At 41.1% G+C, this 26,558-nt stretch overlaps 1 protein-coding gene across 7 annotated transcripts in view; it reads left to right on the top strand.

Moving 5' to 3' along the window:
* PDE7B (phosphodiesterase 7B) overlaps positions 1-26,558 on the top strand; it is a 467,494-nt gene that overhangs the window by 360,191 nt on the left and 80,745 nt on the right. For all 7 annotated transcript variants that reach the window (XM_021087558.1, XM_021087561.1, XM_021087554.1 and 4 more), the window contains one exon: positions 18,234-18,317. In XM_021087558.1, the coding sequence (XP_020943217.1) occupies positions 18,234-18,317 (84 nt within the window). The remainder of the gene's footprint in view (positions 1-18,233; positions 18,318-26,558) is intronic.

The following is a 26,558-nucleotide window of genomic DNA, read 5'->3' as shown; positions in this document are numbered from 1 at the left end:
CACCAAATTTTTACTACCTTTTTCTTTTCAAAATGTTCTATAAGTTGATTTGTTCCACAAAACATCTCCAGGCTCACCAGAGCAGTAATAATCCATTTCCCCAACTGTAGTGCCCAAATCCCAGGAGACACAACTCAGCAGCATCCAAAGATGATACTTACTATAAATATTTGCTTCCTTTATGTACTATTTGCTTTTGCCTCCTGTCTCATCTCTCTTTGGCTGGATGAACTGTGCTTTGGGGCGTGTCCTTTTACATATGTGCTCAGTTACGAAATGGGATATTCATTAGTGTCTCTCACCCATATCTCCCTGTTGGAGTCACCAGGGAAGCTTTATAAAAATACCCATGCCCAGACTTACTCCAGACCAGTTAAATCAGGATATTTGATTGAAAACAAATGATCTTAGATGGTTGTGAAACAGAACAGAATGTTGTCTAATTTCTTTTTCCCCCCATCCTGGAATGAAGAGGAAAAATTCTGATTGGTTTGAAAATACAATGGGAAAAAATTTTATAAATATCCTGCTGAATCATATGGCTAGAAAGTTAAAGGTAGGCAAGATATTATCTTTTTCCAGGTCACTGCCATGTCAGTCCAGATAAATTAAACATTTGCTTTAAATGATGGTCCAATGCTTCTACTCCAGTTTTCCATGACCCACACCCAACTTTGCCCAACCTCTGTTCATGAATAGTAAGGTTTTCTGAAGATTGGTCCTATGATTCTCTGAGGTGGGTTGACCTCAAGAAGCATATATTCTAATAAATCAAACTTGTGATAAGCTATTCTGAGCATTGTATCCAGTTAGCATCATTTTAATTTTACACATCAGAGTTCCCCAACTAATGTGCTCTGAATGGGTTTCCAGTGTGCTGAGATGTTGATCACCCTCAGCCCCTGGGGTAGTCAAGCAAGCCTGGGGCAGCCCAGATCCCAGTTCTAAAGGTAATGGACTTGACCAAATACATTTAACCCAATGGGAATCAAATATTATTTTCTGTGTGTATTATGAAGTGGAAAAAACAGGGAAGTCCTGGAGAAATGCAGATAATAGACCCTTGGGTGTCTCAACTGATAAGCAATACAGAGCACTAAGTTTTACTCAGTGTAGAAGAAATTATAGGGAGTTCCTGTTGTGGTTCAGTGGCTTAGAAATCCAGCTAGTATCCATGAGGATGTTGGTTCAAACCCTGGCCTTGCTCTGCGTTAGGATCTGGCATTGCCATAAACTGTGGGGTAGGTTGCAGATGCAACTCAGATCTGCCATTGCTACGGCTGTGGTTTAAGCTGGCAGGAGCTCTGATTTGACACCTAGCCTAGGAACTTCATATGCCTCGGTGTGGCCTTAAAAAGCAAAAGAAGAGTAGGAGGAGGAATGGGAAGAAGGAGAAGAGGAAGAGGAAGGAGAAAGAGAAAGAAATTATATATAGCACAAAATCCATCCATCAGTTACAATTGTAGAAGTAAAACCATAAACAGCAGCATATTTGATATGAAAAACTAAGCAATTAATACTAAAAGAACTGCCCCTTCAGTATCACTTGGTAGCAGAAAAATCATTGTCATTATATTGCTCAGTCATAGTAATCCCTAATATAGTAATACATGAGTACAATAGACTTATAATTGGCACTCAGTCAACATTGATTGAAAACAAATGTTATTATTTATTTATTTATCATCTCCAAAAGAATTATTTCAAAATATTTGGATTAGTTTTTCAGTTTCATTTCTCAAATTCAAACAGATTAAAACCACATAATTGGGTCTGGACATGAAGGATTGTTTCTTTGGATTTAATTATCATAAGAGGAAAGCAGTATGGTGCAATTCATTAAAAAGGGGAATTCTGAGCATTGTTAGACTTTAATTTCAAGAACGAGACATATATTGCCATCAAAATAAATTATAGGAGTTCCCACTGTGGTGCACTGGGTTAAAGATCCAGCATTGTCTCTGAGGCAACACAGGTTCAATGCCTAGCCCGGCTCAGTGGGTTAAGGATCCAGTATTGCCACAGCTATGGCATAAGTTGCAGCTTAGACTTGGATTCAACCCCTGGTCCAGAAATTTCCATATACCTCAGGTGCAGCCAAAAAAAGAGAGAAAAAAAGATTCTAGGAGTTCCCATCATGGCTCAGTGGTAACAAACCCGACTAATATCCATGAGGATGTGGGTTCTATCCCTGGCCTCACTCAGTGGGTTAAGGATCCGGCACTGCTGTGAGCTGTGTGGTGCAAGTCACAGATTCGACTCAGATCCTACATTGCTGTGGCTGTGGCTGTGGTATAGGCCAGCAGCTGCAGCTCTGATTTGACCCCTAGCGTAGGAACTTCCATATGCCAAGGGCCCTAAAAAAAAAAAAGAAAAAAGAAATCTTAAGGGCTATAAGACTTGAAAAGGACAGAAAACTCTAAAAGATAAACTTAATAGAATGTGTATTTATTCATTTAATTCAACCATAGTTTTCCCAATTATGGGTAAGATGTATTCTTGGGTACTTTAGGGTCTGTAGATAAGAAATGTAAAAATCACATTATATTGAGATCACAAGTATCTCAATGAACAAGAATAGTTTTACTTAAAGATGCCAATGATGGTGTATAGAAAGCTCTCTAATGAGTTCAGATATTTTTTAAAATATTAATAACATGTACAAAAGACATAGGAAGTTTCTTCTTACTGAAGGCAAACACAAATGTGTGATGCAAATGAGAAAGAAAGGATTTTAAAAGGATTTATTAAAATGCCCTTTAAAGAACAAGGATGGAAAAGGGCCAGCCTGTGGCCCAGGGAAGCAGCAAAAGGTGAAGAGCAGCAGAAGACTGAGAACATAAAGTTCTATACCTTTTTTTCTTTCTTGTTGTCAAAAAGAATGAACTCAAAGTCAAAAAGGTATCCCTTCGTCTTAAACAGGGTCAGTGTGGAGAGTTGGAACGGAAGCCCAAGAAAGTAAAAAACAATAAGAACAAGGGCCATTGTGCAAAAATTCACATTTCTAGGTCTAGTGAATTATAACCCCAACTATTTGCAGTTATATTTGCTATACTTCTGTTAATAATCCAGATGGAATTAGTGAGAATGGGAAAGCATCAAAAAACCAGAGAAAGGCAAAAGTTGTTTGAATATTAATTTGGTTAAAACAAAAAAAAAATCAAATGATCTCTGTTCATAAAGTACCTCCACTTCGGTTTAGTCATAAAGGTAGTCATTGATGGCTGTGAAAACAAACATGGGAGCAGAGTTCCGAGGGGGGTAAATTAATATACGTTCCTATGGACCCTAATGTCAGTAAGATCTAGTCACAGAAGTGCAGGCTTCAGGGACTATTTGTACAGGAGCCGGTGTTTCTTGAGTTTTATATTTTATCTGCTTCCTAATAGGTCTTATTCCAAGTGAATATACTGCAAGGTCTTTCTTTCAAGTATGTATTCAGCAAGGGTCAGTTTAACTAGTTTTACAGATAAAATACTCCAAAATACACGGGTCCCTGAAATATACATATTTTTATCCAACATATTTATAAATTTGATGGCAATGTGTATACATGAAGCAGCCACATGACCATGTGACTTGACCAACTTTCTTCCTTCTCTGTGAAGTGAGAAAAATGTTCATGGTGCCTTAGACCTGCTTTTAAGAGTGACCCTGCATGCCAGGCCCTAACAGAGCACCTATCCTGATACGTGACAAGACCACCTGGGGGCAGGGGGCAGGTGCACAGTAACAGGCCTTCGTCTCTGGCTGGACTTGTTATAACTAGGACACAAGACAGGGGCTGGGTTATGGAAAAGAGAGCACATTTATTTGGGTATCTATAAAATGTATGTATAAAGCTCCCCAACAGTCTATTCCCAGCAGAGCAGCCAGCATGATCCTTGAAAAATACTAGTCAAATTGTGTCACTCTATTCATAACCTTCCTATGCCTCCCTGTTTCTCTCTGAGTCTCTTAACTATTTCCTACCCCGCTCTCCACCCACCCCCCGCCCCCACTTGCCATCTCTCTGCCCTTATCTCCTCCCACAATCTCTCTGCTCCAGCATGCTGGCCTCCTTACTATTTCTAGAATATATCAGGCATGTTCTTTGTGTCTTGTGCTTGCTGTCCCTGAGCCTGAAATGCTCCTCTGAGATGGTCTCATGGCTCCTCCCACAGTTCATGCACATCTTTGCTCCAAGTTACCTCGGAGGGGCCTTTCTGGGCCCTCCTCTACTTAAACTGCAGCCCCATATCCACCCAGGCCATCGAGAACTCCCCCACCCCTTCCCTGCTCTGTTTCACCTCATAGCCCCCATATCAGGTCCCCATTGACAATTTCTTTGTAGCTTTTGTCTATTGTCTGTCTTGTCCTACTAGAATCTAGGCTGGCATGTTCCGTTTGGTTCAGTGCCATATTCTCAGAGTCTAGAACAGGTTCGAGCATGTAGTAGGCACTCAAATATATATTTGAGGAATAAGTAAGTAAATATCCACTTGGTCTGTACCTCCTAAAAAGCAATTAGAACCAGAGGTATAGACTTAATCATATGGGACAAGAATACGAGGAGCGATGGTAGCAGAGAGGGAGCTAGGGGACCTCTAAGCGCCTTCCAAAGCTAAGATTTTGACCTAATTATTACACACACACACACACACACACACACACACACACACACACACACACACACAAGTTCCATGTAGAATACTATATACCCAATTATTTTCCTCAAAACAGTCATCTTCGAAGATACTCAAAAAATGTGTTTTGTGAACAAAGATGTTTGGGAACTGCTGTGTGATCTCATCTTCTTGGATATTCCCAGTGAACCTCAATAACTTGAAGGATCTGAAAAATCTCACATGTATTAGGGTTCTCCAGAGAAACAGAACCCTAATACAGATTTTGGTACCAAGAGTGGTTTGAGAGGAAGAGAATCTTAAGGACCATTTTTCTGAATTAGTCTGGGCTTTCTGGAATTGGCTGCCTAATATGATTAGATTTAAAGATGCTGATTACTCTATTCCTATTAGTAAGGGGAGCACCGATGAGTTCATGTGTGATATGGCAATAGAGATAAGCAAAACATCAACACTGGATACTCCTAATCATACACTTATAAGAGACAAGTTTCTGAGTACCCACATATATAATCCCTTCTTTTTTTTTTTTGGTCATACTAACAAGTATAATGAGATTGGCTGGTTATTCCTAATGTTGCTGGACAAAGTAGGAAAAGAATGAGCTAAGGATTCAAATTTCCAGCCCAAGCGCCACATAAATGACCTGAAAAGCTTCTATGTCTGCCCTGAAAGAGACTCATTTCCTGTAGCTGCAGAGCTGAGATTCCTGAAAACCAAGCCCAGAATCTCATCCTGCTAGTGGCTGAATTACAAAACAAATTGAATTCCCGACATGGAAGGGTGTCTACTGTCTAAGTGAGACGGGGAAGGAATGGGATCCTGAAAATGGAATGGAGACCTACGGGAAGCTCTTGATGAAGCTGGGGACATTGAACCCCCAGATTCTGATGAGTCTTCTTTGCCAGGAGAAGCAGACTCTCTATCAAATACCATAGACTGGAGTGTCTTAAATATCAGAACTTTGTTTTCTCACAGTTCTAGAAGTTAGAAGTCCAAGATCAAGATATCAATATGTTTGGTTTCTTCGGAGGCCTCTCTCCTTGGCTTTCGGATGATCACCTTCCCGCTGTGTCCCCACATGGCCTTTTTTTGTGCTCGCACAAAATTGGTATCTTCTTCCAGCATTGTCTCTACAGAGGTTCAGGTCACTGCTGAGATGAGGGTTAACAATCTGGCATTGCCACAGCTTGGGCGCAGCTCACAGCTGCAGCTCAGATTAGACCCCTGGCCCAGCAACTACATATGGGGTGAAACAACAACAAAACCTGCAAAATTGCTATCTCCTTTTATCTGATTTCCTGTTTTGATAAGAACACGAACCAGACTGAATTAGGGCCCATCCTAATGGCCTCATTTTAAATTAATCACCTCCTCTATCTTGAAATATAGTCACATTCTGAGGTACTCAGAGGTTGCAGGTTCACCATATGAATGGGGGGCATAATTTAACCTATGATATTGCAATTGTATAAAAGCTTAATTTTATTAAATCTCTGTATGTCACAGGCACATTGGACTATAGCACCCTTAATTCACATTTAATTACATGTCAAAGAATAATGTTCCCCAATTTGAATTTAACAATGACCTAGAATTATATAGCAATGTCAATAATATCATTTATTCGATATAAATATATAAAATAAAATACAATATAGAATTTATATACTATGTGGTATATTATGTATGGTTAATATTTATATAGCAATATCAATAAGAATGTTCTTATTAATAAAACTTTATTACAAAATGATTGACAAAATACTTTTATCCGTGTGATTTGATTCCTAGCTTCTATGAGGTATACAGGGCAGATATTTTTATCCCTACTTAACAGAACAGAGGATTGAATGAAGCCCAGAATGGTTAATACTAAGTTCATAGGGGTAATAAATAGTTTCTCATATTATCGATTTCTTTTTATGATACAGTTATTAAATGCCCCCTCCCTTCACAGTATACCATGGCTCTAACTTCGGATCAAGATATTTGAACAGGGATTGTACCATGTTAGTTAAAAACACAGACTGTGGAGCCTGCCCCCCTGGTTATAAATCTGTCTTCACACTGATTGACCGTGTCATAATTGGAAAAGTAATTTAACACCTCTGTCTCTCAGGTATGATATTGATGACAGTACTTACCTAAGGGCTTTATTGAGAGGATTAAATGAGTTAATTAATAACAAGTACATCAAACATTACCTAGCATACACTAAATGCTCAATAAGTGTTAGCTATTACTATGGAAGGATAAGAGACTGGTTTTAATAGCAAAACGACATCCTATAACATGGATATATTATAAGGGATTCAACCATTTCCCAGCTGAGTCCAGTTTTTGCCATCTGTTTCCCTTCGGAAAAACAAACGCAAAATGAACACTTGGACTTAATAAAAACACCAAGTGCCATGTTGGCATGGATGCCTGGATTGAGGAACTCCCCAATACTGCCTGGTTCCGAACAGGCTCTGACAGTGAGTGTGATGGCCTGATGGTCCTTCTGAGGTCAGCAGACTTGGTGTGGAGGTCTCCTAAGAACAGGCTATCTCGTGGGACTTTGAGTATTTCCTGCCCGGGATCAGCAACATCTTTTCTTGCAGTATTTTGGCAGGTTTGTCCTTGTTCCCGGCCAGAATCAGGAAGTTCAGAAGCACATGAAAACAAACAATACGTTGAAACGCTTCTCTCAAATTATTCAAAGTTCAAAAAAACAAGAGCGATATTGGGACTTGGTATTTTATCTTATTAGTTATATTTCTTCTCATTAATGTGCCCATCCTTTTCTTCCCAATGAATACTTTCCTTGGCACTGATTTCCATGAGACTTTTTTTTTTTCTTTGAACTATATTTAGGTATAGGAAGTGATTAGACAGGGAATCACTATATTTTGCAAAGATTTGCAGGCATTTTCATGACCAGGACTGTTTTATCCTCTGTTCAATTTTCAAATTATACTTTGTTATTAACATAAATCTTAAGGATTATAGCTCTTCTTAAAAATCAGTATGATTTTTTTTCCTAAAAATCTCTTCCCTTCATTTCAGTGATCATAGTTGGATCAACTACAAGCCAACATTATAAAGTGCTACTTTTCAAAAATTTACTTATTATTTAAGATTACCTAAATATTAGGCTCCTTAATAAAACCTTTCCAATTCCCCAACTCCATGTGATACTCAAGGAACTCTGCTTCTGTTTCTCACTATGGTCGCTCAGCTAAACCCCATGTACTTTTCTTAATCATCGTGTCACTTACGCTTTCAGCAAGATCCTTCTGAAAACCATTCCCTCCCTCTTGAATTACTCTCTTCCATGACAAAATGAGCTTCTGGATTCCCTCCCACCTCCACCGCTGCCCCTTCTCCTTTATAGATTCCTGTTCTAGCAAGATACTAAATGTTAGGGTTGCTTAAAGCTTGATGCCAGGCCCTATTCACTTATCACTTCACTTCCTAGGCGTCTTTACACATGCCCATAGTTTTACACATGCCCATGTCTTTACACATGCCCATAGTTTTATTTGATTTATAAACTTATATCCCTATCCCAGACTTTCCCTATGGGTCCAGAACCATATATCTGATTGCCTACTTGACATTTTTTCTTTGAAATCCCAGGAATACTTAAACTCAGTGTGGCCAGAGTTGATCACATGAACTTCTCCCCCCAAATCTGGTCCTTCTAGAATTTCCTTTTTCTGTGCTTAGCACAATCCATCATCCAGTTATGAACACCATAAATCTAGGAATTATCCTTGATACTTCCCTCTCCCTCAGACCTCACAGGCAATTCCACATGTCCATTTCTTCCTACTAAATGTCTCTAAGATCCATTTACTTCACTGCCAGTACCACTATCATCCTCCAAGCTACCTTTTTTTTTTCTCGCCTGGACTCCTCCAGTGATCTCCTAACTAGACATTCTTACCCTTCCAACCCACTCTCTATTGCGCACCCAAAGTTGTTTTCTTTGATATGCAAATATGACATTATTTTCCTCTTCAATTCATCTCAGGCCTTCTTAATTCTCTTGGAATAAGGTCAAACTCCTCAGCCTGTTCTATAAAGCCCTGACACCTCTCCAAGCTCAGTTTGCACTATGCCTCACCCATCTGCTTTGTTCTTTGCTGTGATACACTAGATCTTGTTATAGAAGCTCAGGTATGCCATCTCTTGCAGTAAAACCTTCGGACATGCACACCTGTCTGCCTGCATTGCTGCACTCAGGATAATCATATAATGTATGATTCAATCAGAATGTGATTTAAGTATGAAAGGGGCACTATTACTGATTACACCAGGAAAGACCACAGAGCCATAAGTCAAGATTTTCCAGAGCAAATTGGGACATAAGTTCACCTTCATTAACTCCTATTCATTCCCCAGATCTCATTTCAAATGCCACCTCCTCTGGGAAGCTCACAACAACCTCCCTAGTAAAGAACATGATAACTTTCCTAACATCAGTATACCTCTCTTTAGTTCCACTACTCCAAGTTGCTACATTTGTGCATCTAATTTTTCTGTACTGTCCCTCCAATAGACTGTAAACTCCATGAAGCCAAGACTGTCCCAGCGTTCTTCATCATTGTACTGCTGGCCAAAAATATCATGTCTCCTAAATACCATCTATATTAAATATCATTTATCAAATGAAGGACATGAAACGACTCCTCTTTTAGAATTTTCCTTTTCTACGATTGGCGTAACCAGCCATCCAGTTCCGCAAGGCAGAAATCCCTAAATATCCCTGATACCGTCCTCATTCTCAGCCCCAGGATGCCATTCCTCCCTGTGTCCATTCTCTTTGTAGCCTCCTCTCTCTGCTCCTCTTCCTTCTCTCTCATTCTCCTCCCTGACCTCTCCTGCTATGTATATATTTTTTTCTTTTTCCAGAAAGCTAACACATTCATCAGGTATGAAAGACATCTCTTACTAAATAACAAGTGGTTTCTGAAAATAGTGTTACTAATTTACATTATTTGCTGGTACCCACAGAAATCTGCTCTTTGAAGACCTAATGTGAGAGTCTAACGTATATCTTCAACCACAGTTCTAATATGTGAAGTCCTTTTTTTTTTTTATAATTTTTTTATTTTCCCACTGTACAGCAAGGGGGTCAGGTTATCCTTACATGTATACATTACAATTACATTTTTCCGCCACCCTTTGTTCTGTTGCAACATGAGTATCTAGACAAAGTTCTCAATGCTATTCAGCAGGATCTCCTGGTATATCTATTCTAAGTTGTGTCTGATAAGCCCAAGTTCCCGATCCCTCCCACTCCCTCCCCCTCCCATCAGGCAGCCACAAGTCTTTTCTCCAAGTCCATGATTTTCTTTTCTGAGGAGATGTTCATTTAAATGTAAAATTATATTATTTTTTTTTTGTCTTTTTTTTTGCTATTTCTTGGGCCGCTCCCATGGCATATGGAGGTTCCCAGGCTAGGGGTCCAATCGGAGCTGCAGCCACCAGCCTACATCAGAGCCGCAGCAACTCGGGATCCGAGCCGAGCCGTGTCTGCAACCTACACCACAGCTCACAGCAATGACGGATCGTTAACCCACTGAACAAGGACAGAGACGAACCCGCAACCTCATGGTTCCTAGTCGGATTCATTAACCAGTGCGCCACGATGGGAACTTCTATATTAAATTTTAGCATTGAACATGAAGTGATTTTCTTTCATTCTACTAACTGAAACATTTTTGTAAGATTACTGGGAAGTCATTTTAGACCCAGAAATGTCCAAGTTACTTATCTATATAAAATCATAAAGCCTCACAACATTTCTGAGAGAGGGATCCAAACCCAAATATCCCATTGTCTCTAAAAATTAGATTCCTTCTGGCGTATACCGTGTTTACTATTTCTTTCCCTCTCTTCTAGATTATTAATTATCTGGGCGCCACGATGACATCTTGTGGACCTTTGTGTCCCTTTCCCCACCTACTTTCCAACACTTTGTACTATGTTTTCCATGAGTATTGATCAAATGGAACTAAATTTGTTTCAGATCTGAGCCTGCCCTAGAACTCACCCCAAAGTTCTACTGCCCTTCAGGATACCTAGCTCTCCAGTGGAGTCTAACTCCCTGTGGTCTAACCAGCTTCTCGTGTCATGTCGTCTGGCACCCCTGTTGTCCTGGGCTTATAGTACTGGCATGAAGCACCAGGATGTGGCTTTCCCAGGACATAGCTTTTGTACTTACTTTTATTAACCCTGACCTGCCCAGCAGAAGAGGAGAAACACAGCCTGGGAGGATCAAGCTGTAGCGATCGCCATTGTGGAGAATGGAGACACTGGCCCCACACAGCAGAGGTGTAGAGAGCAAGGGCTCCCCAGACCACCTGGCTTCTGATCGCCGATCAGTCATTTACAAGCTCTGTATTCCTCAGCACAATGGGGGTGTTACACATACCTACCTCGGGCAGATTGTTATGGAGACTAAATAAGCTCATACATGTACAGTCCTTTAAAAAGTTCCTAATCTTAAGATTCTCCTAAATAATACCTACTGTCAGGGGGGAGAGAACAGGAATCTCAGAACAGTAACAAAATAAGAGTAATAACTACTAGTCTTTTTTCAAGTGCCTGTGTTGTGCCAGGCAGTGTGTGTATGGGGGCGGGTGGGGGGGAATACGCTTATTAAAAAAAAAAAACAAGAAATTTTGCTTTGGTGAGATTCTGGAAATAAAAAGCATTATCCCAGAACTAAGTGAGCAATATACAAGCTTACACTGGTGTTCTTATTACTTAAGTCAGATCCCAGATCACGTGTTCCCTAAGACGGCTTCCCAGATTATAGCCCTTCTTCTCAATCTTTGCAAGAAGATGTGTTCTTTGTGTACTTTTAAGGTGTTTTGTTTTTTTTAAAACAGCTTCTTGGAATTCTCTTTAGGTGTTCTTGCGCTTCTTGTTCAATATCTTTTTTATTAGACTCCTGTGTTCCTAGTGATTGTAGCTCTTTTTTCTCGTTTTCCCTCTGTAAAACCATTAAGCTAAAGAATATCTATTGTGAGTTAAAGCATACCATACCTGCATTTATATAGCACTGCTCTTTACATATTCACTTTTGCAGCATTTAAGCCCCCAAATGCACATTTTTCACAGAGTATTTAATAAATCTAAGCCAAAGTTGCAAGGTCATACAGTATAGGCAATAGAATAGTGACTCTAACTTGGTGAAATTTCCCTTTCTCTGATTTTGACATAAAGATCAAAAAGCTTTTTTTAAAAGAGAAGAACGAACTTTTTTCCCATGCAGGGGAAACTTTATACTATTACTTTTGCCAAAAGTGTGGTTTCTGGATGACTAACTCCTGGTTCCTCTGTCTCCTATATACAAAACTCTTTCAGCGATAGCCCAGGAATACACAACTAATGCAGCAGCTCACTGGACGGCTTCTTGGTAGCAGACAGGCCCAGCCTCTCTCAAGAAAGTGAAGCAAAAGATTGAATCTCTCTAGGTGGGAATTCGGGTCTAATCAGCCATCTGAGATCTTCAAGCTCATAGCGATTAGAACAATCCTCTCCGCCCGAGTTACCTAAACTGGCTGCCTGTACTATCCCATAAATCTGTGGCGTGATTAAATTGCACAACCTTTCTCCTCTTTGTTTGGCGAGATAAACATCCTAGGAGAAATAATTCACTTTGTTAATTGAGAGTAGTCATCTGCATATTTGAAGCTGCCAGCTGCAAGGCAGTGCAGCCAGGTGAACATTCGTGTGCGAGATTTGGGGATCTGGGTTCTCTCCGCTTTCATTTTGCAAGTTTGTGGCAGTGACATGAATTATTAATGTTTAAGGAAGCCCAAAGGAATACCTTTCATGAGAGTTTCCCCTCTTCTGCCATATTTGGGCTGCTCAGTAGCATCTTCCTGACCCTCCCGGGCTTCATCTTCCTCGTCCACTGGGATGCCCTGGGCGTGTCTATCCCGTGGTCCCTGTCACTGTTATCATTATCTTCTTCATTCATCTCCAATGCAATAGGAGCACAGTAGCTACTGCTGTGTCCCTTTCCTCCCTCTTTTCCCCACCCTGAAATGACCTTGACACCACAACTGGGGCCAGAGTCTGGTTCTCGTCATGTGGCCCGTGTTTCAGCCACTGTAAGTTGTCATCGCTGTCAGAGTCCCCACCCTCTCTGCCAGTTACATAAGAGGCCACATAACATCTGCTCCCTCCCAAGCTTTTATTAAACAGAGACGACCCAAGTGGCCAGTGGGCAAGAGGTCCCTCCCGGAACCACGTCCCCTGGGAGGGTGAGTGGGGTCTCAGCTCTCTGCCTGTGTTGCCAGCTTAAAATACCCAAGGACGACATGTTATGTTTTCAGCCCGAAGGGGCAAAAGAGAAGCAGCCCTTTCAAAATCAGAATTCCCCTGCTGTTTGTTTCATTTTGGAACACAGTAAGAGCAGACTGAGGACACAACTCTGAGCTGTCAACGCTTCCTACCCTGCTCCCACAGCACCTTTCCCTTGCCAGAAAAAAAAAAAAAAAGCAAACCAAGGGACTGATGAATAGTCAAAATAATTGTTGAGCTTGGATATAAGGCCTTAGGTAAGCAGATGATTGCTTGAGACCACGGGCCAGTAAACCAGTGCCACAGGACGCCACTTACTCTGTTCTTCGGACATCAGCCCAGTGGCCTCTGCTCCACCAGGGACCGTTGTTACTGAATTATTGCTCTCTTCCCACAGCATGTTGAAGCAATTTAGTATCAGAAGGGGCTCATGAAAGCAGGGAGAAGGAGCGATAACTTTCTATATGAGAAACATATACTGAAAAACATTCATTTTTACCATGTTCAAGCTTCGATTAAATAGAATGCTCAAGATATGGAATCTTTGGTTTGTTTCTATTAATATTTCATGTTGCAAAATTTCTAAAGTCCATGGTTAGTCCACATACAGTTGTCCTGCCTCCTGCCTCACCAGTATTCTTAACGTGACTTCATCCTTCCTTAACGCAATTATCTCCTACACCTAAAGGCCATCGTTAAGTCTATGAGTATCTGCTTCCAAGAGTGTAACTGTAGTTACAAGCAGAATAAGCACTGAAATGAAAGCTTTCACATATGGGTTTTGCGATCACATACGTAGTTCATTATTGTGGCTGTTGATTTGCTTTGTTTAGGAATCTTTGTTATCGACTTGCTTTATTGTTATTTGTCTCTTTTTCCCAATAGTGGGGTTGCATCATAAAAATTCTCCTTAATTAAGAGCTTGAGTAAATTTGTTGCCAGGTCGTTTGAGTCTGCTGAATAATACTTGTCATAATTGCTTTCCATTTCTTTGAAAGTAATAGATCCAGAGCAGGATCAGGGTGTCTTACTTGTACAGCCCATTTCCACTGAAATGTTGTTGGAATCACCAACATCTATCTCATCGAATCTCGAATTCATTAAGGGGGTGGACTCCATTAGTACATAGTTTCCAGATCATGATGAATATATACTATTTGGTTTATCAGCAAATAGCAATCAGAACATATATTGTGCTATAAAAAGTTAATGCTTAACTGTTTATACAACTTTTTTATCTTGATAATATAGGAGAATGATTGGTTAAGAACATAGGATTTGGACCCGTTCTGGGTTTGAGCACAAGCTGCCCACTTAAAAGCTCTGAGCACAGACAAAATATCAAATTGCCTTTGGCTTCAGTTTCTTCATCTGTGAATGGTCTAAAAACATAATTCCTCCTTCATTGGGTTGTTGGGTAGATGATATGAGATAATGCCTATAAAATGTTCAGCACAGCATAAGTAGTGAATAACATTATCATGTTATTTTCAGGCACCTTATAATTTCCTTACAACCATCCTGTGAGCAAGGGGAAATGCTATATAATGCAAATTTAAATGTTAGAAAACTAGACCTCAACGTGGCTTTTGATTTGCCCAGGGTCACCAAAGATGGTGAAATGGTGATCCTCTCAGTAACAGGAGTTCCCTGATCCCTAACCTACCACACTCCCTTAACCCATTCTGCCACCTGGTGCTGTCGCCTCCCAGTTTCTCCAAACCTAAGTTCTTACATGTTACTGGGCCACCTCTGTCGTAGATTCTCAGATGGGTTAATGGAATAAACTCTGGCAGAGTCTTTGAAGCCCACAGTGATATTAGACAGATGTTTTCTGGGGAAATCGTGTCATCAGAACTACAAAGTCAGAAGGAACTCTTTGGTAATACTGAGAAGAAAATACGGTGACGTGATTTCCAGTGGTGAGCCTGAAACAGTAGGAGAAGCCCAAAGGGATGACGCCTCAGGTGAGCAAATCTACAAGCCCAGCCCACTTTTTAGACCAAATGAAGACAGTCTCATCTCTGCATAGGTTGTCAAATCTACTGTCACTCATAAAATAGAAATTCATTTAAAGGCAGCACTAAGTTCCCTGGTGGCTCAGTGGGTTAAGGATCCCATGTTGTCCCTGCTGTGGGCCAGGTTCCATCTCTGGCTAGGCAACTTCTGCACACTGCAAGTGCAGCCAAAAATAAATAAGTAAATAAAAAATAAAATAAAGGTAGCGCTAAATTTGTTGTAACATTTTAACATTCTGTATTTTCTTGATAAATACGAAAAGCCCAGCTTCTATCATGTAGCTGTTTATGGTTTTTTCACCTTTAAAAGCAAGTGTGCATACCTCATAAGGCCAAAAACCAATGGTATTGAGGAGGGAGCTTTGCCTATGAAGTTTAATAACCTAGATTTAAAGTCTAGTCCTGCTAATAATAAGCTTAAAACACCATAAACTCAGTCAGTCTAGTAAAGTAAATAGACAAATGGATAAAGAAGATATGGCGTGTATATATGTAGTGAAATATTAGTCATAAAAAAGAACACAATTCTAGGAGTTCCTGTCATGGTACAGCGGAAACGAATCCAACTAGGAACCATGAGGTTGCAGGTTCGATCCCTGGCCTTGCTCAGTGGGTTAAGGATCTGGCGTTGCCGTGATCTGTGGTGTAGGTTGCAGACACGGCTCAGATCTGGCATTGCTGTGGTTGTGGTGTAGGCCAGCAGTTGTAGCTTCGATTCAATCCCTAGCCTGGGAACCTCCGTATGCCACAGGTGCAGCCCTAAAAAGACAAAAAGACAACAGCAACAACAACAAAAAAGAACAAAATTCTGCCATTGCAGCAACATGGTTGGGCCTAGATAATATTATTCTTAGTGAAATAAGTCAGACAGAAAAAGACAAAAACTGTCCACAAAAAATATTACTTATATGTGGAATCTAAAAAAAAATAATACAAATGAATGTACATAGCAAAGCAGAAGGAGACTCACAGATACAGAAAACAAATTAGTGGTTACCAGAGGGGAGGGGGGAGCAGCAAGATAGGGGAATAGGATTAAGAAATAAAAACTGTTACATATAAAATAAATAAGCTATAAGGATATACTGCATAACACAAGGAATTATAGCCATTATCATATAATAACATTTAAAGGCATATAATCTGTGAAAACACCGAATCACTATGCTATATACCTGAATAAAATATAGTATTATAAATCAACTATACTTCAATAAAAATACTACAATTTAGAAACAGTAAATAAAGTCAGTAGATAGCTGCCAAGTGCCTTTAAGGGGCCTGAGTCTGGAGCTGAGGCCAGTAGTGTGAACAGCAGTCCTTTACCTCTTTGCTGAGCCTCTATTTTCTTACCTATAATGTGAGGAGAATAATAGTGACTCTCCTCACAAAGTATAGTGAAGATCTGATGAGAGAAACAAGAAAATAAATATACTGTGATGTCTGTGAAAGTGCTTTGTAAACCCTTTAGAGCGTTGTAAACATCAAGTGTTGAAGACAACTCAAGGAGAGGAAAACCCTTCAACTTTTCCCAGTGGCTTTCCTATAGCTATTGACCATCCACCCCCACAAATTTACCAAATGCTAGCATTCTCTTCTTTGATGTCAGATTCTGTTTCTATTTCCTACTGCATTTTTCCATCTCTTCCCCTCTCCCCCTGCTTTGCTATATTCCATGCATTGTAATGGTCTTTAATATCAATATGGCACTGCAATGTCAGGTTGTACAAAATATTAAATACAGTATAAAATTCAAAGCAAGGACTAGCCCACGGCCTCACAGCTTGCAGTTTATGAGCCCATGTGCACACTAGGTCCATCTCTAAGGGCTATTTTAATCACTGTCAGTTGCCTGGGTTACAGCTAACGGAGGTCTCACCTAGGTCCTGGTTAATTCCAGGAGTTAATGACAGAAGACTGCTCTTCCTCTCCACTTGGAGGCCCTAGTGCCTCCTGTCTGGGAAGCGAGATTTATGGAAGAGGACATGTTACTCCTAGAATTGAAACCTTCCCCAGTACAAGTCTTCCAAAAATATATTAGGTCTCATGTATTTTTACCTCTTCTCTGATTCCATAGTCTATGTACTGTTGATGAATTTGGTCTTGCTATCTTTTTTTTTTTTCTTTCATTTTTGGCCACCCCACAGCATACGGAGTTTCCAGGCCAGGATCAGATCTGAGCTTCAGCTGCAACCTAAGCCGCAGCTGTGGCAGTGCCAGATCCTTAACCCACTGTGCTGGGCCAGGAATCAAACCTTTGTCCCAGCACCCCCAACACACCGCCAATCCCGTTGCACCACAGTGGGAACTCCTCTTGCTATCTCTTCTGGTCAGGAGAAGACATTCACTTCAAGTCTGCTGCCAGACAACAGACAAAGCTCTATGGAGAAATGCAGAACTCATAATATGCATGATCTCTGCTTTGCCCTTGTGTAGAAGGAAGTGAACCCAGCATTTATTGCCAGGCAGTGAATGATTGATTCTCCAACCAATTACACCTCAAAGTGAGGCAACTGGGGCTCAGAGAAATAAATTTATCAAGTTCACAAAGGCAGCAAGTGCCTGAACCAGGGTTTTCCGTGGTCTGCCTTATTCTAAAGTCTATGAGAAATGTTTCCACTCTACTTCATCACTTCCCTTAATCAGGGAAGGTGAACACAGACATTAAAGGAAACCTACAAATGAGTAAGTCTTAGAAACTCCACAGCCTTATAGGTGCAAAGGAGACCAAGTGTCTCAAGTATCAGAGCTCGAGTGGCCCTGATCTGAGCAGCTTCTAAAGCAGATCAGTGATAAAACCTGATAAACAAGGAAGGTGGATACCAGCCAGAAAAAAAAAAAAAAAAAAAAAAAAAAAAGTGCTAGAACCAAGAGAAATAGCACTGTAGGTGATTAAAACTTCTAATTAGAATAAAAGCTATAATCCCAGCACACAATTTGTCCTCTAGATTAAGATGCTTCCATCTTTATGGCGCTAGGAAGAACAAAAAGACTATGGGAACTCTGTAAATTACCAAAATGTTCACAGACCACCCCCGCTTCCAGGCAGATGTCAAGGAGTGCTGCTTCATTTGTAGAGTATTGTCGAGTTCATTACGCTCAGTTTTCATTAACTGTGTCCCTTTCCACATAGTGCTGTCTTCAACAAGGTGAATGGGATCATTTTTCTCCTGATATCTGGTGTCGGTTCCAGGGACATAAGTGGGTAAGAGGATTTACAGAGGAAAAGTGAATACGCTTGGCAACGTTTTCAAACATTTGTTTGGATTTTGTTTTCTAGGAGATGTACGACTGAGGGGTCAGACGGGGGTTCCTGCTGAACGCCGTGGCTCCTACCCATTCATCGACTTCCGCCTACTTAACAGTGAGTAATCAAGAGTACCTGGAAAGGAACACACGTTTCCTTTAAAAAAATCCTCACTTCCCTCTGAACTTCAAAACCCTCGGAGGTCTGCGGTCCTTCCTCCATCTCTTCCCCTCCCAATTGCAAATTAACCCTTGGTCTTTAAATTTCCTTAGTAGCCAAGCTTCCGTGAGGGTCCAGTGAAATCATGCCAGCTTTAAAAATGTGAATCTGAAAAACAGTGAAGCCCTATCCAAGGGAGCTATTCCTTTCTTTATCCAGAAGGTTCTTTCCACCTTCAGCCAAGGCTAGACTAGATGAGGTTCTGTTTTATTTTGAAAACCCCACAGGGAAACCTACTCTACAGCTGCCCTTAGTAACTACTCATTATCTAATTCTCTCTTCTTGATCCACTCTAAGCTTCTGAAGTCCATGCTTGCATTCCTGGGAAACTTCACCCTGGCCAAGTGCTTTCAGTCTGCACTTGTTGCCTCCTCCATCATGATGACCTCGGAAGTTCGTGTATTTCTACCCGTCCCCTTCCTAAACTATTCCTCGTTGGGAGTTTGGCTCAACCTCTGGTTCATAATTCTCTTGATCTCAAGTTCCTTTGGAGGCCCAAATCAGTGTGAGCAGTGACCTCTCCAGCTTACATGTCTTATAATTATCACAACCCTCTTTCACTTTGGACTTGTGGGGCAGGTGGTGAAGCAAGCAGATCAATTGCACAGTTTGCTGCAAAGTTTTCAATATTTGGTTCTCATATCATTTCCCAGCCATAAATTTCAAAGTGCTAGGTGTACCCACAAAGTATGACTTTCCTTTGGCATAAACAAGTTCAACTCAAGAAGTAATCTGGTTTACCTTGACCCCTGAAAATTGCTAGGAGAAATTGGAACTTGCTGTTTATGATCCTTAGATCCTCCAAAGGCCAATAAAGGATGGATATGCTTGTATTTTGGCTTGTTAACCCCCCATGTCTGTGTGCAATATCTGTTTTTTCTGCTCTTTCAGAGGTAGACTTGGCGTGACTCTTTTCATACTCCCCCACCTCTAAGACCCCCCAAAAAGTGCATTCTAGAAGATAAAATCAAGTCACTTGACCAATGCAATATTAATTACAGCCCATGGGGAGCTCTGCTGGTCTCTTACCTCTCCTTATAAGCCTGAATGGAAGTGACCCCTTTGACTGCTTCTAGACTGTATGGATTTCCAGGCCCCAGGCACAGGGTTCCACCAAGCAGGGTGGGGATGAGAAAGGGTCCAAATCACTATCTCACATACCGAGGGTCAGAGGCAAAAATAGCAGAAAAGGCCTCTTTTCAGTAGTAAATGAGATGTTATATCCTGGTTTCTAATATAAGGCATGAACAAATTAGGAGCTATTTCTCATGAAACTTCTAAACTCCAAATGATAAAGTCTTTTTTTTAATCCATCCTAGTGTTAATATTACAGCATCGACTGCTAATGATGGTTATCTTTGCAGGTGAGATGATGGAAAATTTACCTGTCTACATCATAGGTTTCTGTAACACTTGGCTTTTCTTCATTGTTTTATTTTTTAAGCTAAAAAAACTGGAAAACGTATAAAATTTAAACAGAAACTCAATGCAGATAATATTTCACTGTTATAGTATTCACAATATAATAGATTATCTGTAAACCGGTGCCATCCTGTCATCCCTCTGCTGCAGATCCTCCAGGAACTTTCAAGTACCGGGCCTTAACCCTAGCCTCCTTCTCCTGACCTAGGATGCGCTCTCACCTCCATCCCACTTCACCTCACCTGTTGCTCATGGAGTGACCATCCTGTAATTCTCTTTCTCCTCTCCTCAGCACTCCACTCTAGACAACTCTTTCGCTCCTATCTCTTCATCAGTATATCTCTATCCTATGCTAGGGCAACATGAAGTTACTGTATTTTCTTGTACAAATGGTCTCAATTTTTTTTTTTTCCTAACTGTAAAAAACCACATCCTTAGATAGACGGCAAGATCCTAAAGGACATTCTCTTTATAGTTACTGACCTCTCAGTAACTCCTGTTAACGTCCCCAATAAAATAAGTTGTAGTAAATAATTATGTCAGTCATCCTCTTCATTGAACCGAATAGCTTAACTAGAACTAAAGCCCCTTGAGAGTCCGCCTCATTTGTGGTACTTCCCGTTCCATTGTCTGATGCTTCCATATATCTTGTTAGTGAGTTGAAACTAGAGCCAGTGACATTACTGTGCTCACTCTCCATAGTTTCTTAACTTAATCTACAATGAAAGCAGCTTGTCACCAAAGAGCAGCAGATGTGTGGATGTCTGTGTTATGTAGAGTCACATAAGATATAATATCTATGTCCTATCTCCTACTGTTCTATAGTATGCAGTCTACTTAATTCTGTTTCGTCACTTGCATGTCCTCGTTGTGGTTTGCCTGAGTTGTTAGTAGGCACTTTCTGCCTAAAGGGGAACATCTTAAATATGACTTTATAAAAATTTTTAAATAAATCCCCAAGAATAATTTGAGATTTCTTTCTAAAACTTTTAGTTTTCCCAACTGATTCCAATTCTACACGATAAACACAAACTATTTTCAAGTGGTATTTATAACATTTACCTTAATTTTGAGTTTTTTCCAGCTATAGGCACAGACAGACTATGATTTCATTTTCCTCAGGTACTTGCAGTCCTGCACACTCTCTCAAGGTAGAATCTAATCTAGGACATTTTATAAACCACTTATAGGAAACCCTGAATCAACAGAGCCCCGTTTGCCTGTGTCTGCATCCCTCCAGACCTTCCTCCTGAAAGCTTAGTGAGGAGTTCCCACCATGACTCAGTGGGCTAAGAATCTGACTACAGTGGTTTGGTTCGCTCTAGAGGTTCTGATTTGATTCCTGGCCTGGCCTAGTGGGTTAAAGGATCCGATCTTGCAGCAGCTGTGGCTTGGATTCAGTCCCTGGCCCAGGAATTTCCATATGCTGCTGGCCATAAAAGAATAAATAAATAAAAACAAAAGGCTTAGTGAATCCTACTGGCTGCCATTTGCTGTCCAAAGTGTTCCTGGCTGCTTACCTTCTACACCTACCTCAGCTACGCCTTGAGTGGCTGAAAGCAGAAGCGAAAAATGTACACTGTGTATCAAGACCCATTGAACTTCTCCATGGGCCCTATTAACCACAGCCCAAATCTGTCTTGGCGAGACAGAAGATGTCAGAATTCATATCTAAAATAACTCCCCCTCTATCAGAACACAGTTTCTGGGCATTAAAACAGAGAACTAGAGCAGGGATGAGCAAACAACACTAATGCCCCAAATCTGCGTCCCTATGTGACTGTTTTGTCAACAAGATTTTATTAAAATACAGCCATGCCCATCCATTTATGTGTTGACCATAGCTACTCTCACCCTGCAGTGGCAGAGTAGTTGCAACAAAGACCACCTGGCCCACAAAGCCCAGAATACTTAGTAGATGGCCCTTTATAGAAAGACGTTAGCAACCTTTAAGTTAGATTTGTAATTGGGGTGAAATGGTTCATGCCATCTCTAGAGGCACATTCAGTCCAGTCTGTTTTCTTTTGTTAATGTCATTTTTTTCTTTTCAATTCCCAGTTCCATCACATTTTAAGAATGGGCTCATATTAACCAAATTTATGTGCAATAGAAATATAAACAGAAAGAGATATTCCCTTACTGATCCAGATTTTAAACTCCACAATTATAATTTCTAAATGCACAAATGTTCTTCTGCAGGAGGTGTCTCTTTCCCCATATTTTTGAGGGCATAGTATTACCATGCTCATGTGCCTATCATCTACATATAAGGTGACAATATATACCTAGTTTGCCTGAGATAGTCCTAATTTGCACCTGTTGTCCAGGCATACTTATTAATAATGCCATTTCTGGAGTCCCATTGTGGCTCAGCAGAAACGAACCCAACTAGTAGCATCCATGAGGATGCAGGCTTGATCCCTGGTTCCGCTCAGTGGGTTAAGGATCCACATTGCCCTGAGCTGTGGTGTAGGCTGAAGACACAGCCCAGATCTGGCATTGCTATGGCTGTGGCATAGGTCAGCAGCTGCAGCTCCAATTCAACCCCTAGCCTGGGAACCTCCATAGACCACAGGTGCAGGCCTAAAAAGCAAAAACAAAAAATAATAATAATAATGCCACTTCTCAATTCCCAAAATATCCTGGTTTGGACAATAAATTACAAGGCCAATGGATTATGTAGTTTTTCCCACAAAGGAGAACTCCAAGACAACATCTCTCATATGTCACCTGTAATCTGGGAATAAAGATCCGAAAATCCTCCTCATAAGAAATCCTTCCAGATCAATAGAAATATGTGAGATAAAATTACCTGTTAATGGCTAGTTTCATTTCCTGCATATACTTTATATGGTTTAGAAAAGAGGTATCTATATGAATTTCTAGAAGTTTCTCTGGATAAGTAGCAGGAAACTGTAGCTTCAACACCTTTGGGTGGGACACAGGAATCATAGCCTCTTAAAGAAGAGAGTCATCTTGACACTGAAGCATGGGGGAAGGGCAGAACAGAGTGAGGAAAAAAGGGTGACCACTACTTTTATTGTATATGAAGTTCTAAAACAGAGAACTGGAGGAGAGCAGGAGGGATGAGAATGTCATGGCTCATATTATCTCCATGCCAAGTTCCTACATACTTATTTCATTTACTAACTTTGTTTGAGCGGAAACAAGAGAGAAAAAAATGTAGAGGAAAGTGTTCAGAACGATGAGTGGCCACAGTGGTGAATGTCACAGAAGCAGTGACAATTTTCTGCAAAGCAGGTGGCTCCAGTGACCCCTTCTACATCTCTGTCTTCTGGCTTAATATAATCAGGAGCCTGAGTAGATAATGACTAGGTGGAGTTGTTCCCGTGGCAACCATTTCAGAGCAACAAGATGTGACTTCCACCCTTGCTCAGCAAAGTAAGTGACATACAAAGCAAACATTCCCAGTGACTGTGGAGCTTGAGGGAAAGAAGGAGCATCATTGGCTAGAGGTTTTAAGGCACCAAATATCAGCTGCCACTGAGAGCCTGGAGCTCCAGACCAGCCCCCAGGCTGTGCGGTAGTAGGTTAATTGGCTATTTGGCTTTTCCTGTCGGTTAATTTGATAATCTTGATATTTAAAGTTCTGTTCTTCCAGATCTGCCTCTCCAAGTGGGGCCATTTTAGCTGCACAAGCATGAGGTAATTTTAGTAGAGCTACAAAAATTTTTTCCTTTGCTTATTATGTCCAAAATAGAGCTAACATTTACAAACATAGATATATTAATGAAGAAGTGACCCAGAAACTCAAATGCTTTTTTAAAAGCTTCGTCTAAACATATTACACCCTGCAGAAATACGAAATACACTCACAAAAGGACGGTCAACCACAAGCCACCCAGCCTATACAAACCATCTGGTGCTAAGTGATAGCCGCATCTTAAAGACGGAGAAACTATTTGATTACAAACCCCATTTTCTAAGAGAGAATTTGTAGCAGATGGTGACAGCCTTCCAGTAATTTTCTGAAAGATACTTTTAACGTTACCTGTGAGAACAACACAAAATGTAAAGAACCTAGACTAAAATGTGACCGGTGAGATGTTGTTTAGGGTGCAAACTCGCTACTAAAAGATAAACAGGTTCTGAGGATGTAATGCCTAGCACAGTGATTATAGTCAACAATACTGTATTGCATAATTCAAAGTTGTTAATTGTTCTTAGCACAGAAATGAAATTGTAACTGGGTGAAGGGGAGAGGTATCGGTTATCGCTCTGGTGGTAAATCATATTGTGTATATAAAGGTATCAAATTAACCTGGTGTACACCTCAGACTTACACAGTGTTATATATTGTCATGTCTCAATTTAAGAAAGAAAGAGGAAGAAAGAAACAAACAAACAAACAAGAAAAGTTCAAGGAGTTCCTATTGTGGCTCAGTGGGTTAAGAATCCGACAAGTATCCATGAGGATTCAGGTTCAATCCTTTGCCTTGCTCAGTGGGTTAAGGATCTTCGCTGCCACAAGCTGCGGTGTAGGTTGCAAATGCAGCTCCAATCCAGTGTTGCTGTGGCTCTGGTGTAAGCTGGCAGCTGCAGCTCCAATTTGACCTCTAGCCTGGGAACGTCCATATGTTGCACGTGAGGCCCTAAAAAGAAAAAGAAAGGAAGAAGTAAAGAACGAGAGGAAGGGAGGAAGGAAGGGAAAATTAAAAAGAGAAAATAAAAACATCCTTTAAAAAACACATTACAGTGATTTGAAAGAAGCCATGCTCAGGAGTTCCCGTCGTGGCACAGTGGTTAATGAATCCGACTAGGAACCATGAGGTTGTGGGTTCAGTCCCTGCCCTTGCTCAGTGGGTTAAGGATCCGGCATTGCTGTGAGCTGTGGTGTAGGTTGCAGACGCGGCTCAGATCCCACGTTGCTGTGGCTCTGGTGTAGGCCGATGGCTACAGCTCCAATTCGACCCCTAGCCTGGGAATCTCCATATTCTGTGGGAGCGGCCCAAGAAATAGCAAAAAGACAAAAAAAAAAAAAAAAAGGAAGCCAAGGAAGCCGTGCTCAGAGGATAATATCCCACCAGCACAAAACCAGTCTCCCAGCCCCCTGCTCCCCAAGCAGAGAAGGAGGCACTGGTTGGGATGAGCTCAGACTTCTCCAGGGCCAAGGTAACACCCCACAGTTCTGAAGTTCAATATTTGACTTTCACTGAAGAAAGGCAAGGCATTGGTTGTGGTTGTGGTGCCTTCTGACTCACCTGGAACATACTCCATCACGGGCACTCCCGGTTTCTGGCTGCAGGCTTCCCAGCACTTCAGATGCGGAAGTGCCAGACCAGCAGGATGGTTAGCCACTGAAATTCACTGCACTGCAGAAGGCAGCACTGATGGTGTCCTCTCTGTTTCCCTTAGCCCCTGTCACTGTTCACTACTGGCCATCAGTGGAGTGCCTCCTAGGGTAAGCAGTACGCCAGGAGCCAAAGATACAAAGATGGGTGAGACAGAGCCACTGCTCCAAGGAATTTACAGAGATATAAGCAGTACATTTCGATGCGATATGATACATCTAATAATACCTGCATATAGAATAAGGGCACACGTATGTCTAAACAGGATGCAGGGGTGAGAGGGAGAAACTCTGGGAAAGTTAGAAAAGGGAAAGATTAACTCTGTCTTGGGAAATGAGAGAAGGCTTTCTGGAGGAACAAAAACATGAGCGGTTCCAACACAATGATGGTGTGAAGGAGGGCTGCACACTGAGGCCAACGTTCTGAAATATGCTTCAAGACCTAAAGAAGCAAGAGTTCCCGTTGTGGCCCAGTGGCAACAAACCCAACTAGTATCCATGAGGATATGGGTTCGATCCCTGGCCTTGCTCAGTGGGTTAAGGATCTGGCGTCGCTGTGAACCGTGGTGTAGGTCGCAGATGCAGCTTGGATCCCAAGGTGCTGTGGCTGTGGCACAGGCCAGAAGTCACAGCTCCGATTTGACCCCTAGCCTGGGAACTTCCATATGCCATAGGTGTGCTTCCCCCCCCCCCAAAAAAAAAAAAAACCCTAAGGAAGCAGGAAAGAGATGTCAGCCAGTCTACTCAACTAGATTTAAATGTTATTGGAGAATGGAGCATTTCAATAGAAGCCAAACAGAGAAGGAGAGATGATTCAGTATCTCCAACTGTCTGGGGAAAACCATATTCAAAAAGAGATAGTTTCACCCTCTAAAGCTACAACTGGAACTAGCCCTTGCCTTCTAGTAACCTGGCTGATGTCATGTAACAAATTTATTTTTTATCTGAGTGATGAAAAACAGAGAATTGAATCATTGTGCCCATTGTTTCCTCTGGGTTATTATCCATTCATTCAACAAACACATACGCTATGCCAAGCAGGCCATGAGGCCAGAGTGCCCTGAGCCACACCAATAACCGTGGGGCTGAGAGAGCCTTTTATGTGATGGCTAGCTCCTGTTTCAGACAGCAGTGGACTGGAGTCTGCCAGACATATCAGACACAAATATCTGAATAATTCCTTTCTAGTCAACAGGGACTGGGGGGTAGCCGGGAACCTACCACATCCTGTCCCAGGGCTGAAGATTCTGAGTTCTTATTAACAGGAAACTTTGAGATAGTCCTCTACCCTCAAAGACCTAACAACCGCATTAGATGGATAAGACATACACATTAAACCACGAACCATACAAAAGCATAAATAACTTAGTTCTTAAATAATTGTCACGGGGAGTTCCCATCGTGGC

This window comes from Sus scrofa, chromosome 1, assembly GCF_000003025.6.
Source record: "Sus scrofa isolate TJ Tabasco breed Duroc chromosome 1, Sscrofa11.1, whole genome shotgun sequence".
Taxonomy (NCBI): domain Eukaryota; kingdom Metazoa; phylum Chordata; class Mammalia; order Artiodactyla; family Suidae; genus Sus; species Sus scrofa.
The sequence above is the reverse complement of the archived record's forward strand: the minus strand, read 5'-3'. Positions and strand labels throughout refer to the sequence as shown.